At 40.3% G+C, this 18,719-nt stretch overlaps 1 protein-coding gene across 1 annotated transcript in view; it reads right to left on the bottom strand.

Moving 5' to 3' along the window:
- Window positions 1-13,780, bottom strand: part of LOC139467711 (uncharacterized) — a 70,161-nt gene extending 56,381 nt beyond the window's left edge. The window contains exon 1 of the mRNA XM_071249221.1: window positions 13,726-13,780. Coding sequence (XP_071105322.1) covers window positions 13,726-13,780 — 55 coding nt within the window. The remainder of the gene's footprint in view (window positions 1-13,725) is intronic.
- Window positions 13,781-18,719: the final 4,939 nt, after the last annotated feature.

Here is an 18,719-nt window from a genome sequence, read left to right as displayed (position 1 = left end):
TGTAGCAATATGGAATGTTTGAAATCTGCAAACACCAAAAGGCATTTCATTAAAAAATGTTAACAGCAAACAAGAGAAAGAATTACACAGTTATGAGGGATAGTCCATCATTACACTTAGTCGATGAAGTGTCAATATCGAGTATGACCTCCCCTTGCATCAATGACGGCCTGACGACGTCGAGATATGCTGTCAATAAGCACCCGGATGTTCCCAATGGGAAGGTTGTTCCACTCTTCCACGAGGGCATGTCCGACCTCTGCCAAAGTCGTGGGTTGTGCTCTACGGTGTGAAAGGGCAACCTGCAGCATGTTCCAGACATGCTCAATCGGGTTCAAGTCCGGCGAGCTCGCTGGCCAATCCATGCGGACAATTGTCTCCTGCTCAAGGTACTGCTCAACCACCCTGGCGCGATGAGGACGGGCGTTATCATCCATCAGGATGAACTCAGGGCCAACAGCACCAGCGTAGGGTCTGACGTACACATCGAGGATCTCATCCCGGTACCTCACCCCCGTCATTGTTCCTCTCTCCAGAACATGAAGATCTGTCCTTCCATCTCTGTTGATTCCACCCCAGACCATGATGGAACCACCACCATAATGGTCATGTTCACTGATGTTGGCATCATGGAAACGTTCACGTTGTCGTCGCCACACCCGCTGCCTCCTGTCTGTAAAGTCCAAACAATACCTGGACTCATCGGTGAACAGAACTGGAACCCAATCGTTCCGTGTCCAAGTGACATGATCTTCAGCCCATTCCAATCGCTCCCGCCGGTGTCGAACAGTCATGGGGATTCGGACACATGCCCTTCTCGAGTAGAGACCTGCATTGTGAAGACGATTCCGTATCGTCTGAGTGGACACATTCACCCCCGAGGCGTTCAGGAGGTCGTTACGTAGGCTGCTTGCTGTCCAGAAGGGATGACGTCGTGCCTGAAGAGCCACAAAATGATCTTGGCGTTGGGTTGTCGACCTCTGACGACCACCCCCATGTCGGTGTGCTGCTGTACCAAAAGTTTGCTGTCGGGACCAGGCCCTGCTTACAACGCTCTGGCTGACGTTTAGTGCATTGGCAACGTCACGTTGTGAATAGCCAGCATCAAGCATTCCAATACATCTGCCCAGTTGTTCTGTCGTCAGGCGACGCCTTACACGTTGAGGGGGCATTGCGTAGATAAACGTAGTGTAAACACTCAAGTGAGTTTAAAGTTTCAGAATGAATCAGACACCGTTGCCTGATTGGAAATCGTGCAATGGTAGCAAAAGCATGAACTGTGATATGAAACGCATTTCGCATGGCATGAAATGCACGTGCACGTGTGTTGGAGACGTTTTTGATTTCACTTGAACGCAATATTGCCAGTTATGCAGTTATTTTGTTTTTTTATTAAGAAAAATATCTACGATCCTTATCAAATTTTGAGTAGTATATTTAGAGAATATAGCCATGACCCACCACACGCACTGACGGCGTGGTGGTCCAATAAAAATCCCACATAGGGCCATAAATCAATAAATTACTTTTTACGAAGAAATAGGTTATCTCAATAAGTTACACCTCCCATTTGTCACATACCTCTATATCCAAGTTGTTACATATCATGTTGAGTCCAGCTTAATATTGTTCACAACAAGCGATGACCCTACATTTATTGTACGGATAGAATTTAGAAAACAAATAAAAATGTTACAAATGATATTTATTTACAAGGGGAACATGAAGACTTATACTTTTAAATAGACACTTTTAAGAACAAGAAATTGACATACTAAGTTTTTATTGATATTTATATAGGTGAATGCAAAATGTTGTTTTATGGTGAGATGCTCTGGTTATTGCTCTAAGTAGAATCCGGTACCAATCCAAATAAACAGTATGCAATGAAAAACGTCAAAACTGAACCGATGTTATGCCAAGCAGTCGTATAAAACGTCTCAACTAGTACTGATAGTTATTAACAATCATGACATAATGATGATATCATTTGGCACACTCGTGGTATTTGAAGAACGAAAGTGGTATGTTCATACTTCAAAATGAACTGCTATTTTGCTGATAACAGTTTACTAAAGTTGTGGAAAAGGACAGAACGTGGGTCAATCTGAAGCTTTGTTGGTAAATAGAAGCCGCAAATCATCGAGCTTACTCGGCTCTGTTCGCCTTATTCCGTTAGTGACCATTCGTCACCACTTGCCCCTTTCCGTAACCTGCTATTCGGCTTGTCCTGGAATAACATGAGTTTGTCACGAATGCACCGGTGTGGGTTTATATGTGTAGACACATCCAAAGATGAAAAACACATGAATGGACTGTGTAAGATATGGCGATGTGACAGAGGTGGCCGAAAGGCAAGTAGTATTTTGTAAACTCATTCGTACGAAAAACACACGAGTTTCTGTCCAATATTCCTCTATTTAAAAAAAACAAGACTGAAGCCAGTTTACTCTGCGCAAAGGCGGAAGAGTCACATAAAATACACTGTCTGTTTCTCTGGCAATGCCTGTCCAACGATGCTTAATATAATAATAAGTAATATGAAATTAAACATTTTACTTAGTAGCGTGGTTTAATATACTAGAAAATATAGTAAAGAGTAAGTAAATAATACCAATTTTACGTTATTAAGAGAACATTAAATATACCTATTACTTACCTAAGTTATTGTCTTATGTAGAGTAAAAGGTTTGTAAAGCATAACGGGGGTAAAAATGGATAAGAGTTAACCTATAATTTAATATAGGGTCCCAGTAAAGAAAGAAAAAGGGGGTAAAAGCCTAAGTCTGGAAGCGCCGGGCTGCGGGCGTCGATGTAGCGACGAGAAGTGGGATACGACCAGAATTGGGATAAACAGTCCACAATTTCGTAAAACCCATTTACTGCGGTAATGCTTTCGGTTAGCTCTAAACCGTATGGCGATATGTATATGCGGAATATGATTTAGTTAATGTTATTTGGGGGACCATACTGAATATGATCTTTTGTATATTTTCATTCCAATAAATAACCCATATTAAATTCTTCACTATGAATTGGAAACATCTTGAGTGTTTTGTTAATTTGTACTTGTCAAATATTCACACGCCTTTATGTGCCCCAATTCACATTCATGCACAAATGTCACTGTATATGTACGATATTTCTTTTCACAAATTATGTTACTTGTTAGAGGTGGCTTAGTTCAGTTGTTAGATGCTGCTTCGTCGAACAGATGTTGTGAGCTCGCCTTGCTAGGGTTGAAACAAGGGAAGCTGTCGATTGGTTTCTTCCTCCATGGTGAACTGCATTCGTGGGTTTTGGGAATTCAGGTGGTCCAATAGAGTTCTTGTATATATACTTACCAACCACACTCTGTAAATCACTTGCTTGATAACGGTGTTAGAACCTAGACCGGAACGTCGCTCTTAATTGTAATAAAGAAGTTGTTCATCCATAAATTCTTATCCTTACTTAATATCCTCCACTGTGTGTGGAAAGTTTAGCGACACCATGGTAATGAGATTTCAAAAGATGAAAGTTGCTTTTGCATTGTTATATCTTATGAGTAGGCAGAAGCGAAAAGTTATCTCAGTGTCAGTCAGTGTTTTTTGTTGTAGTTGACAAGGAAGTTTGTAGTAACGTGTTTATCTAACTGCAGTTTTATGAGGATATCTGGACTACTCAGTGTTATGTAAGGAAAGTTAGGTGTGGCAGGTTAGTGAATTTACCTGGTTAGATTATTAACACAGAGTGACAATGCGTAACAAGGAAACAGATTTGATGGATTATTACTTAATAATGTTCTCGCCAGTTTGGCAATATGAGGAAGTGAATAAACGAAATATGTATCCTTACGTTTTTTGTTCCTTTTTGGTCTGCAACAATAGGTGCGGCATGAAATTATTGCGAGTGTGTGTCGCTCGTAATATTCGCCGAACATTCCTTCTTGCAAAACTTGCCAGAATTAAAGTATTTGAAAGGCTGGACTTCCTCATAAATAGCATCTATGTAAAATGTGGGGTTAAGACATTTAGACAAAAAGTAGGCATTCCCATGGGCACCAGCTGAGCTCCCCTTCTTGCTGATTCTACCTGTTTCTTTATGCATATAAATCAGAATTTCTGCTCGGATTAGCAAAGTGAAAATAAGGTAATTTGGCCAAGAGGTTTAACTTAAGCTTCAGGTATATCGCTGATCTGATATCGTTCAATGACAATCAAATAGCCGATTCCCTTCCACTGATTTACCCGTCTGAATGAGACATAAAGGAGGCCAGTGAGACCGCCTCATCTGTTTCATATTATTACATCTATGCATAGAGATTCATAGTGACAAAACACTATCCATAAGACTGTATGACAAGAGGGATGACTTCAACTTTCCAACAGTCAAGTTTCCCCTTATGTGGATAAATATTCCTACAAGCTCCAGCCTTTGGTGCTTACATTTCACAACTCTGGTAGCGAGTTCGGACGGGTGTTGTGGCTTGGTATGTGACCTTGACATTGGGAGCTGGATAGATAACTGGTGTTCTACTTTATCATGTTAAGCCCCAGTCACACAGACAATACGACCGCGATGCAACCTACTGGCGACCAAAATATTTGACAATCGCAATGAGATTTCAGGGGTCTCTGAAAGGTTTCACTGAGGTCGCTACAAAGTTTCCGAGTGGGCGCGAAACCCATTTGGTCGCAACAAGTCTTTTGAACATGCACAATGACTGATTTGGTCGCTCGGAGGTTTCATTGGTCTCCTAGAGGTCTCCAAGTGGTGCTATTTTATTTTCACTGTGCGGTGATCGGTTTCGTCTACACAATGTTGTTGACTCTTTGCAACCGAGTGGCGACCTATCGGTGATTGATCGGTGACTGGTTGTCGATCGGTTGCAAAGTGGTTTCCAAGCGTGTGTAAATCGTTCGCCGTTGGTTTGAACATGCCACTGTCTATAAAAAGACCTGTCTGTGCATTACAGCATCATTTTGCCATAGGAACTCAGAGAGTTCACATCAATTATTTCCATTCATCACTATGGTCCGTAAAGGCAGGAAAACAATAGAACCAGAAATTGTAGGAGATCCAATAGAGACAACAGCTGTGGTGCACAGGTCTGCTGATATTGAGCCAGAGCCAACAAAATCTCAACAAAGGATGCAACAAGTCACCGGATATTCGGTGACTAGTCACCGATCGGTCTCAAGCAGTTGCAAACATTTCGCTGTATCTGCGGTGAACAGTTGCCGATCAATCATTGACAAGTTGCAAAACCTATCGCTGATTGATCGGCGACCGTACCCTTATTCGAAATATGGACAGAAGTAGTTGCACCTGTCTCAGAGATCGCCAGTCGGTCGCAAAGGAAATCACTCGCCAAGAGGTTGCATCGCGGTCGCATTGTCTGTGGGTCGTCTGCAAATTTTTCTGTTGAAATAAGTAATAACCTGGAAAGGTAATTTTATAGCCTTGGCCGCAAGTGTTTACATATTTGAAATTGATGTTTGATATTTTGCATCAAAGAGCAAATTTTTTTGTGGAGAAAGTTTCATTTAGTGGGGTAGTTGCGGTGGTAGAGAAAGCTAGAAGAATTAGTTTTGATTTGGGAGATGAGGGGGAGTTTATTTAGCGCATGTTTTTTTATGTTTTGTTGTATGGGAGGAGGTGAGATGTATGGTCTTTTAATGTTTCTAGATGTTTTGTCTGGTGTACTTTAGGCGTTTGGTGTTGGAGTGTGATGTTGATTTATGGGTTGGGAGGGAGTTAGCATTTCCAGGTCTAGTCCGAAATTTGGGGAATCATATTGATATCATGTGTGTGTGTGTGGGGGGGGGGGGGGAGACCTGGAATGTCATTTTTATCCGAGGTGGAAAATAAGGATGTGGAGAGGAGGGGGGAGGTCCATAATTACCAGATGAAGAAGAAGATGAGTCCTAAAAATAAACTAAGGGATAAAAAACAACAACCAGGAGTCTTGGTGTAAAAGGCCGAGATGAAGGAAGAGTATTCGTGAGCGTCTGGTAATGGCGTCTGTAACTCGGCACGCTTGCTTGGTTTGTGGAGGCGGCAGAGGTTGGCTGAAGGCGAGGAATCGTGCTGAACAGGAGACTTTAGTGGTAGTTGACGTGTTGTTGACGAAGAATTTGGCTGTTTATAGCAATGACTATGATGATGCCGAACGCTCGCAGAAGTCAGTGAGTAATGATATGCCCCAAGATCATGATGATTAGAATTAGAATCCATGATTGACCTATGTAGATCCCTTATGTTCCTAACAGAACCAGACTCGATTATTTACAGATGCCGTCATGTAGCTGGGATATTGCTGAGTACGACGTTAAACAACAATTAAACAAACAAACAAACAACCTCTAATCCACTCAAACAGCATAACCATTATTTTTCCACATTTATGTAATATTCTGTTACGGGTGTGGAGTAGTTAATCTTGGTAAGCCAGTTAAAAGTATTGTCTTTCATTTGAAAATTTGTTGTTTGTTTCAATCATTTCCATAACTGGCTTGCTCACCAGCTGCTCATGGGATTTATACTTGACTATGAGTACACCTATTTCTTTGTCAAAACTCTTAACTTATCAAAACACAATACTTACTAAATATTTTAATCCTCTACTAATTGTGGACTTTCTCTTATTCTTGTCCAATCCTTTTCACAACTGGGTTGCTCACTAGCTGTTCATAGGGTTTAGATAACAATAGTTTGACTAAGAACGCAACTATATTTTCAAAGGCGAGATGGTCGTGCTCTAATTTGACTGTCAGTGTGATCCCAGAAGTCTGGTGATTGTGCTGGCCAATGCAAGATGTTGTATGGGGCCTTGTGAGGATACTGTTGCAAGAACGGTAGTACAACAAGGTTCAGAGATTGGTTGCGTTTATCTGTGTTGCCCAGCTACATCTATTGGGAACAACACACTAGATGATTTCCTCTCAAAAATAACATCGTCCAATTTATCATCAAGTTGCGTGCGTACGAGTATGTTCGAATCTCCAGAAATGACGTCATGATACAACAATGTTTCATCGTTCATCATTGTTCTATGCGATTTATCGCCTGTCTTATATGATTAAAATTGACGCATTTCTGTTCATCAAACTTTTCATGTACGGCAATGCATTAGCATGTAATCATACCAGTCCAGATTGTACCAGTATCCACTATCAGGTGACACGCTCAGAGGACAGGCCGTCTGTACTTTGTTCGTTTGCATATAGCCGTTTACTATCTATAGCATACTTCTGTGTCATGTCATCTTGACATCACTAACAGGTTTTGACGACCTTCTTCCGTTTAAACCATCAATACTACAATATTATTGCGCAATACACTTGACGTCAAACAGGGTGCGTTGAATACTATGAGCGCGTCTTTCAGGCTTGCTCAATACAGGAAGTACGTCACTTGATGGCAGCAGTAGTAGGCCTGGGACGATCGAAATTGCATGAGTATTGCTGAAGGGAACTTTTACATTCTGAATGATAAATATATATCCAAAATACATCATTCAGAATGAAAGGCGGGTGTGTGCGTATGTCGGATATGATATATACATCATTCAGAAGGTAAGGCGTGTGTGTGTGTGTGTGTGTGTGTGTGTGTGTGTGTGTGTGTGTGTGTGTGTGTGTCAGATACAATATAAACATCATTCAGAATGAAAGGAGGGTGTGTGTATATATCGGAAATAATATATAACTCATTCAGAATGAAAGGCCTGTGTGTGTATATCAGATGTGATATATACATCATTCAAAATGAAAGGCGTGTGTGTTAAGCGTGTGTGCATGTGTGGGATATAACATATAAATCATTCAGGATAAAAGGCGACGGAGTGTGTTCACGATATATAACGATAGAGGGTTTGTATCGGATGTATGATATTATACATACTTCAGAATGTTGTAGATGTAGGACAGTGTAAGCTTAGAAACATGCTAAGAAGTAACAAGCTGGATGTTGACGATACAAGTGAGTGAGTGAGTGATTATTTCTTAACGCCGCATCAGCAATTTTGCAGCTATTCGCGGCGAGAAATGCCTTTTGTGTAATCATATATCAACCAATATAATAAAAGTGATGTTGAAAATCACTAAAATCTCAGTCATGTATCACATTTATAGGTAAAAGACTGACTGTTCAGGTAAAAATCTATATTTTACTATAGAGTTTGATTTCCTTTAAATACGCTAAAATCAAGTGATTAGAAACTGTGGTAAAAAGTTCGGATAATGACGATACAAGTAACTGCAACGTAAAGGACGTTTCTACTTAGCCTTATCACACATACATGATGCAGGTAATGCAAGCTCGGGCTTCGTGTCCAAATTTAATACTAACAGATCGAAGCGTAAGACTGATATGACTGCTCATACACGCATGTACCATTAAAGTCTAGAGACCTTACATAACTGCGCGCATAGTTACTTCATGGTAACTTTCTTGTTTGGCAGACCCCCAATTGGCAGGAAAGATATATTTGAAACATGTCGATATATACTGAACCAAATTAAAAAAAATACAATTCTAAAATTTTAACATTTTGACCAGTTATTGTGGGCCCTTATTGTATATTTAAACAGTAATGGCCACGTATTGTCTTCAGATAACACCCGTTTTTGTGCAGGTGAATCGATCAAAATCATGTGCACAGCACTATAGTGGCAAAAGTGTTTTTTCATGTGCAACTGGTCACGTGGCCATAATACCGCACGTGATTTCAGCCATACTTACTAGCAGTCATTAACAAAAATAGAAAAACAAAAGTCTTTACGGCCATTTGTCATGCCACGCCTTTCAAATGTGCAACGTGAACGTGCCATCGGCATGTTGCAGACGGGAACGTCCGTAGCTGAAGTCGCAAGGACGATGGGTTATAGTCAACGGACTGTTTATGATTTACAGACGCGTCTACAGCAAACGGGTACCACCGCTGATCGCCCTCGGCCAGGTCGACCACGTGGGACGTCACATGCAGAGGATCGTCAGATTGCCTTACGTCACCTCCGTAACCGATTTTTGACGGCTACATCAACCAGAAATGAACTGTTTAGGGGTAGACTGAGTGAGCAAACTGTTCGAAACCATCTGAGAACTGCTCACCTTCAAGCACGACGGCCATACTGCGGGCCTATTCTGACTCAATTACACAGACGTCAACGTCAATTGTGGGCACAGCGACACTTACGATGGACTCAGAGGAATTGGAATCAAGTCGTCTTCAGTGCTGCATTCCGATTTAATCTTCGATTTGCTGATGGTAGGGCGAGGGTGTGGAGGCGCTGTCATGAACGTTACGCCCAGTGTTGTGTACAGGAAGTTGACAGATTTCGAGGCGGAAGTGTCATGGTGTGGGGTGCTTTCTGTGGCGATGCACATTCCAGGCTTCTTGTCATTCGTGGCAACCTCAACGCTGCTGCTTACCGCGTCCAGGTACTGGCACCAGAACTTCTGCCTTTTATGGCAGCACATGGACCCGGTTTGATCTTCCAACACGACAATGCCAGACCCCACACAGCAATTTTGACAAGGAATTTCCTTCAGAATGCGGGAGTCAACGTCATGGACTGGCCGTCAAGGTCTCCCGACCTCAAACCCATCGAACACGTCTGGGATGCTCTTGGCAGAAGTCTGCGCACTCTCCAGAACCAACCACAGAATTTGCAAGATCTTGGCACCATTTTGCAGCAACAATGGCGTCGTCTTCCCAATCATGTGTTCACAAGCATCACAAGGTCCATGCGGAGGTGTTGTGTGGCAGTTGTCAACGCACATGGTGGCCATACACGCTACTGAACTTGTGTGCCATCAGATTCTCGTGCTTGGGACTTATGATTTTAACTGTTGATGTTATTACCGAATACCGTAGGTGCTTGGGACAAATTATGGTTACCACCGTTAATTAAAATCCTTCTTTGGACATTAATGATTAAAAATTACCTTCTCTGATACATTTGTCCGTTGTATATCATATATGGAATTACTTTTAAAAAAGTTTTTAATTTGACTCAGTATATAATGGAATCTACCATTACAGCAATGTACTTTTTGTGGCAGGCAGTTTCATTTTTCTCATCAGATTGAAGCATAAATATTTTTAATTTTACGGGGACACTTTCTTTTTTTAGATAAAATCCTAGCCCGAGCTTTGGTATTGGCTGGTACTTGCAGTAGGTGTTGGTCTATATTGGCCGAGAGCCCGCCTTGTAAATACTGTAAATCCATACTGGGCTGCTGTTGTTTACCCAACATTCCAGCAATACACTTTGTACACATTCCTTCCACGTGACAAGTGAACGCTTTGACCTGTAGGCTTGCCCACCGCCCCATAGTCAGCTGAAGGTCAAAACAACAGATAGTACTCCGCCTGGGGATTGGCATTAAGTGGATAAAAGAAGGACTGTACATGATGCATATTCTGTTTTATGAAACTCGTGAAAAATTCATGCACAACATGTTGTGCTTGTTTCACTAGAGGCACAGTCCTTGGCGGTCACAACATGTTCTGCTTGTTTCACTAGAGGCACAGTCCTTGGCGGTCACAACATGTTCTGCTTGTTTCACTAGAGGCACAGTCCTTGGCGGTCACAACATGTTCTGCTTGTTTCACTAGAGGCACAGTTTTCGGTGGTCTTCCTTTTTAACTCGTCCTGCAGATCGACGACGTGATGTTGGAACTTTGCAGTTTAAAGGACGGGTATATCCCCCAGCCAAGCAGCAACGGGTTTTCTTTAAATGGTGCTGTGGGTTCCTCGCTGCCGGTGGACTCCTCGCCATCACGGTCCATGGTCTTGTATTCGGGCATAGGTGACGACAACCTTTTCTTGTCCCTACCATGGATTAACCCTTTAACCCATTTCTTACTGCTATTACTAAAATTATTATTAGAATAATAAAAATGGCTACTGTTCCTAATATGTACTTCCAATTGCCAGTTGGGTCAAAGATCTCTGTATTCGTATGAATATCATTTAGCTTAGTCAATAACTCATTCATTGGCATCTCCTTTATATTTATAAGTTTGGTTGGCATTTTACATAATTCTATCTTTGTAACTGCTTCGTGAAAACTTGTCCACATTTGAATATTTGTTTTGTTAAATATAGGGACAGCATTAAAGAAATCACTTATGTGCTATTGACCTTTAGCCCTGTATCATGGTGGCAGTATTAGACTATCAGAGTAAGCCGTACAACTATTATTCAACTTGACTATAATAGTATGCCGTACAACTATTATTTAAATTTAGCAATCCTACCAGTGGATCGATATCTATTATTTTCTTATCTTGCCTACCTCGAGGACAGGTGATCGAACATGATAATTTGTGGTTTGTCGAAACCATCCAGAATCCATCTGCTACATATTGAGCTCTTAGCAAAACACTTGTACTAACTGCAACCACACAATCTGCACTAAATCATGATTGTTAATAAAAAGAGCAGTTACACTAAAAGAGTTTATGTTAACGGTGTACACAGGATTCTCAACATGACAGTAGCCTTTTAGAACTTGAGTACAACTCTCTACTTCCCAAAATATATTTTGTTCTTTCTGCATTAATGGCCAAAACAAGTAGCAAGAGGGTGGTTGTCAAAATGAGGAACGACGACTGGGCGTTTTGGACTGAGCCCCTGTTAAGTTGCCCTTGATGGTGACCAAATCAAATCTGCAATCATGAGAGATACACCCCAAACCATTACCGAGCCCCCGTCGTATGCAACAGTCGGTTTAATGTTCCTGGGGGTGTAGGCCATGTTCCCGTGCCTCCAAACTCTTCCATCAGCGACGTGGAGCAGAAAACGACTTTCGTCTGACCAATGGATCCATCTCCAAGTTCTCAGATTCCAGTTCTGTCGCCCAATACACTATGCTAAAAGAGCAGCTTTGTGGTGATCTCTCAACAAGGGACGCTTTATGACTGATCTATCCCTAGGTCCTACTGCTTTCAACCGGTTCCTGACGGTTCTGGTGCTGAAACGACGATTGGGCAACCACATCTGTTTCAGAGGAATACTTTTTGAAATCGTTCTCGGCGTATGAGATGAAGAAGGTCCCTGTCTTCACGATGTATCGTCACAGGAGGTCTTCTGGATGTGGGACGGTCTTGTACATCACCGGTCTGAGCATGTTTCTTGACTAAAGGCTTACGACAGTGTGATGATACCCCAAATTCCGACCAATGGCATTACAAAACATTCCTGCGTTATGCATGCCGATTATTTGCCATCTTGTGGCGTTTGATAATTGCCTTCGTGCCATGGTCACACAATGTCATGGAATAACTGTTTAAAACCAAGCTTAAGAAAGCAATTTTAACGTTTGGATATACTGCTTTTAGAGATACTCGAGGGTAGCATGCTGCATGGGCATACCATGCATGGCAAGTGATATTTCGTCACGCATGACTGATTACATCATCCCGAAGAAACAATTATTCCCGTATTTATATCTTTCAAGACTGTTACAAATATTGGGACCAAACAATAATGAAATATATTAGGGTGTGCTTAACTTATTTGTTTGTGTATATGTCAGACCCACTGGACTGGGGCTAGGTAGATTATGAACTTTGAAAACTTAAAAAGTACTTATAGCATCCAAAAGATATAACTACAATTTGTTTTTCATGAATGATTGTACTGCTTCTAAGATGAGCATAAAAATTCCATAGAACTTTGATGGGTCACCTGCCAATTTTATAAATCTTGGCAATTTTTGTTCGATTTCTGACAAAATTTGTTTTAAAATTACTGGGGTTATAGTACTTTGGGCCAACCTCCCTACCCACACAATACTCAGCTGTAACTGAAGATTTTTAGGAAGTGCGTAACTTTCTGCAAGATCTCCTTTATTTCCCCCCGAAACCATTGAAAAACGCAAAAATACAATAGTTGACAGTTTCCATTCCACCATACAATATTCCAAAATATGACTCATATTTGAGTACTTAGTATCAAGTTCATGTACTTCTAAAGTGAAGTCATTTAGTTTGTGCCTGTTTTCGGAAATCTCCATCCTTGATGTGTTAATTATGGAAATACTTTCTTCAACTACATGTTTTATAACTTCTGGATTCTGCGATAAGGACTGTGTATTCCAATGTATAGAATCAAAGTCATTTTCTGAAACTGTACCATATATAAAACTGGGAACATTTCCCACAAACAGAAATAATTACCCTTTCCCCCACCCTTTTCTAAACTTTTAAAGTTAAATAGTTGACTGTTAATGCTAATTACTTCCGCTTCTACAACTTTAATTTCGTTAATCAAACTTTGAAATAAGTCAATACTGTGTTGTTGGAGTGGCATTTACTGATAATGTATAAATTTACTGGTAGCATTCTTAACAAGATCTATTTCCATTTGAACACGATTAAGTAGATCAGAGCATGGAGCCATATCAATGACAAACGTCATCAGCCAGTGAGTAAGAGTGATTTCATTAAGCTTTGGAAATACTATTTTATCCCTAACTGTTACAGATTTTGCTAAGATGTGGTTGACTCAAAGTATGAAGAGCAGTATCCACATGTTGACTTGAAATAAATGAAGACTAGTGTGACTCTGTATGTCATTATAACGAGCAACGCCTCTGAATGCAATTATAACGAGCGACTTCTAAGAGAAATGGCATCAAACAAATTTTTCAAATTTGCTTTGTTCCTCCCCATGGCCTCATCTTTTGTGTTAGACTTTGCACTGTGTTTTGTCAGACAGATGATGTCCGTACTTTCCTCTTCCGAAGAAGACTTTGTTTCTTCTACCATTCGTTTCTGTTCCTCCATTACCCGTACTTGTTTTCCATACTATTGTCGCTGACAATCTGGAGAGAGCTTCCGAACCTTGGGAAAATTTGGGAAGTCCGCATTATGGAGATAGTGATCAAGCTTCTGGAGCGCAAAATTAATTGCAAATGCTTCCTTCTCAATAGTTGACCATTTTACATGTGAAGGACTCAGCTTGTGTGACAAGAAATACAGCGCTTTCTCAACAGGAATGCCAGGAATGAAGGGTCCTTCTTCTTGGTTCTTCTGCGTAAGACAGGCTCCTATACAGGTGTCGCTAGCATCAGTGTAGAGAACACATGGCCTGTGAGGATCTGGATATGCTAGCAGTGGGACCATAGGAAGGCTTTCCTTGACGAATTGAAAAGCTTCTTCACACGATTCGGACCATTGAAACTTCTTTGTCAGGGCATAGATTGGTTTGGTGATCTTTGAAAAGTTTGGGATGAACCGCCTGTAGTACCCACATATACTCATGAAACTTCTCACTTCCCTCACCATTGTTGGGGCAGGCAGAGTTTTAATTGACTAAACCTTGAGTGCATTTGGCTTAATACCGTCTTCATTGATGATGTACCTGAGATAGCTGGTCTCGTCTACCAGAAAGTTACATTTCTTCAACTTCAGTTTCAAACCATGCTGAAGCAGTTTGTCGAAACTGATCTGGATGTGTCTAAGATGTTCCCCCTTTGCTCCTTGAAAAGTGTAGGATGTCATCCAAATAGGCAGTGCAGAAATCTTCGCATTCAGCCAAGACGACATTCATCAGTTCCATAAAGATGCTAGGGGCGTTGCATAATCCAAACGCAATGACGTTCAATTGAATTAACCCACGATGACAAGAAAATATTCTGTCTTGTTGCTATCCATCAGCACCTGCCAGTACCCGGACTTGAGATCAAGCAGAGTGAAGAAATTGGAGTTTCCTCGTTGTGCTAAGATATCATCGATAAGTGGGAGGGGATAACTGATTGGTCTGGTAATCTGATTAAGATTCCTAAAGTCCACACAAAATCTCTTTGAACCATTATCTTATCGACTATGACAATGAGGAAACTCCAGGGTGATCTTGAACGTATAATTACCCCTGCCACGAGCATCTCATCTATAGCCTTGTCGACAATCTGGCGTTTATTCTTTGGGCTTTGGTGTGGCGACCGATTCCTCCTAAAAGGTGTTCTGTTGGGTCAATCTCTCTTGAATTGGTCAAGGCTTCCACAGCTCCAACATCCTTCCTCCTTGCCGCTAACGTCATTGACTTTCTTCTGGGGCAATCACGTGACTTGTCGTCGGTACTTTTGCATCTGGCTGCCTGTCCACATCCATCGGTTCTTTCCCTTCTTTGAATGTTTTTGCTACCTGATCTAAGATCGACCCTAGGCTGTAAAATTTCTTCTCGCTTTGCCAACTCAATTGCAGCATAAAGGAATTCTGGGATTGCTTCTCATTAATTTAACCTTGAGATGATATGAATTTAACCCATCAATAAAACAACCTGTCAGCTCCTATTGCTTTAACAACAACATTATTAGTTCTATCATATGCACCTTCAGATAAGGAAATCACTCTTTCTTCATACAATTGATTGTTTCACTTTGTTTAGTAATGCAAACGTATGTTGCATATCAGGAACCACAGCAAAACTATCGGTTAATTGTTTCTTTGATATTGCCCAAGTCACAAGAGGATTTTCATTCATAAAGTGTTGAATGAAGTTACACACAGGACCACCGCTCATCTGCAATGCTACATACTTGATTCCATCTTCCCCCAGTTCAGTAAATCTGTCTGACTTACTTGCTTCTCTTCTATACACAGGAATTTGAGACGTCATACCTAAATTTTGTATGTTTGGACAACTGTTTCGGCTTGTGGTTGCATACCGGAATCAATTGCTTGTGGTAAACTACTTAATTGCAGAGTAATGTGTTCAAGATCACCAGCAATAATTTCTTGAACATTAACGTGTCCTTAGGCGTGAGTAATAATATAGTCCAAAACCGCATTAAATGGGCAATATTCAACCATTGCATTCCGCTTGTACTCACGCGTTTGAAATGTTACTTAATATCATCAACCAAAGTGAAAACTTAAGATTTTAAATGGCATTAAGCAACTTCTGGTCATGGTGATATCAGTACTAATATAGTCAAAAGTCCCTAAAATTTAGCAATATTCACCAATTGCATTCATATTCTGCTCACACGTTTAAAATGTTATTTACAATCATCAGCCAAAATGAAATCTTACGATTCAATTATTTGTATATTTTAAAGGTCTTATCTCACTTCTGGTCGAGGGGACATGAGTAATAATATTATTGCAAAAAGTAACCACAATCAGCAACGGTTTGTTTGTAAGTGCCAATTCCTGAAGAAAGAACGATGTAGATGTTTGAATATGTTTAGAAAGTATATAGACATTGAAGCATTAAATAACTACGACTATGCTAGGAACGAATACAATGCTATGTGTAGGAAAAAGAAAGATGAATATTACAAACGCAAACAGGAAACTCTCAGTTCAATTAGACAGCCAAAAAACAAGTTTAAAATAGGAGATTGTTTTCTACATTTCAAGAATTATTTTCTAATTCTAATGATGAATTCGAAGATGATTTTGGAATATTAATTTCAACTGTGATTTAAACAATCAATCTAACGAGGTGACAACAGACATTCTTGATTCCCAACAATTACCAAGATATATAAAACTGACAGTTTCCATCACTTAAAGAACAATAAGGCATCAGGATCGGATAAAGTTATTTCAGATTTTTTCAAAACGTCATCAAACATATTGATTTCTTATCTTTAACTGATCTTCAATATCATGTAAGACATTTCTTACTTTCCTTGGGATTGATCCCTCGGCATTATTATTCCGCTTCACAAACATGGAACTGTGATAGATGCACATACCTACAGAGGAATTGTGCTTCTATGTGTGTTCAGTAAAGTGTTCGCATATGTCATTAATACACGTTTGGTGCTTTGGGTAGACACATTTGAATAAATATCAGTGAAGAACAATCTGGATTTAGACAGGGACATAGGACAACTGATAACGTTTATATTTTATCACTCAATACGACAAATGTATCTCACAACAAAGGGTGGCAAACTATATCGCCTATTTATAGATTTTGCGAAAGTATTTTACTCTGTTCATAGAGATAAACACGTGTTTTATGGTGCTTTGGGATCTTTTGTCAATCAAAAGTCAAAAATCGAAAGATATTCAGTAGTGTACTCTTCTCTCTTGGTCCACGTTTGGCATATCCTTCGACAACATCCATAATGATTTTATTTTGGGATCCCAATTGGTAAGTAACTGTTCACGAAATTTTGGTTCATATTTGAATAACCGACAAATATTGTTTTTGTTAACAATAGTGAAGTCATCTCTGATTACATGACCTACAGGTTGATAGCAGTATGATGACTTTTAGCAGCTCCAAGTAGCGGAATTTACATCATGAGGTGCCAAGTCCACGTTCTGCAAGCACGTTCCTGTAATTGAACAATTTGGATGAAATGATGTTCGCATAGGAAAATGAAGTTGTTGATTGTTCCAGATATTTGAAATATCGTGAGACATTTTGGTAATCAGATTTTTGTCTGAGAACCTAGTTAGGTTTGAGGCATCAATTGCTTTGTTTGCAAATTTCAAATTCTAAAACAAGCTGTCTGATTTAATGGAGTATGTGCTTTGGCCAAACGTTTGTAAGCAATGTGAAGAATTACTCTCTGGTCAGTACTGTGGGCTCTTACTGTTTGATCACAGTATCTCAATGAATGTGTACATATGTGGATACCACCCCTAGAGATGACTTTTTAGAGATGACAATATGTGCGGGACAAGTCGGAAGACAGGACGCAGGAGTACTGCTGTGCGGCATCAGGCAATAGATAAAAGAAGTAAATGGTGGAAATGGCGGGTCATACCAGTAGGGCAGAACATGCACACCCGGTGTCATCACTGATTTTTAGTAGTCCATTCATAAAAATCATAATTTTCATCACTGTTTTTGTTTTTACACTCAGTGGGATCTGTTTCAGCGGATAATCGATACTGCATGGTAATTCTCTGGCGTTGACGTTTTAGGTTTATATAAATGATAACTACATGTGTTGGTTGGTTGGTTTGTTGTTTAACGCCACACTCAGCAATATCCCAGCTATATGACGGCGGTCTGTGAATAATCGAGTCTGGACCAGACAATCCAGTGATTAATATCATGAGCATCGATCCACGCAATTGGTTGGTTTGCTTTACGTCGCTCTCAGCAATATTCCAGCTATATGAAGGCGGTCTGTAAATAGTCGAGTCTGTACCAGACAATCCTGTGATTAATATCATGAGCATCGATCCACGCAATTGGGATCGTTGACATGCATCAACCAAGTCAGCGAGCCAGACCACCCGATCACGTTAGTCGCCTTTTACGACAAGCATAGTCACCTTTTACGGCGAGCATGGGTTGCTGAATACCTATTCTACCCCGACAACTAAATGTGTACTTTAGTTACTTTACTATGCATTTATAGAAGCCATTTGCAAAACGTAGATACGCACTACCTACTATTTACTTGAAGACCTATTATGCAATCGGTTTTTGAACACCTTATTCACAAGCCGTTTTATCATTCTAACATGTTTTGGGGAAAAAGATCAACAGTCTGCAGTCAATTTGCGTAATGATTTATATACAGTTCTTGTCCGAGTCCGGTTTCAACTCGCAACATGTTATTTAACCCGTCTGTGTATCCTGCCATTTGCAAAACCTCTTGAACGTCTTTTTGACAACTGGACTTTGTTTAATTTTCGTTTAATTATGTGAAACAGTTGTGTTGTGTTTTTCTCCCAATCATTTACCCTTGATTGTTTACTTTTTCTTCTTACAGTGTGAACATTCTTTTACGGTCATGAACGTCAT

This window comes from Haliotis cracherodii, unplaced genomic scaffold (genome assembly GCF_022045235.1).
Source record: "Haliotis cracherodii isolate W230 unplaced genomic scaffold, xgHalCrac1.p SCAF_2, whole genome shotgun sequence".
NCBI lineage: Eukaryota > Metazoa > Mollusca > Gastropoda > Lepetellida > Haliotidae > Haliotis > Haliotis cracherodii.
This window is presented reverse-complemented; position numbering and strand designations above follow the sequence as displayed.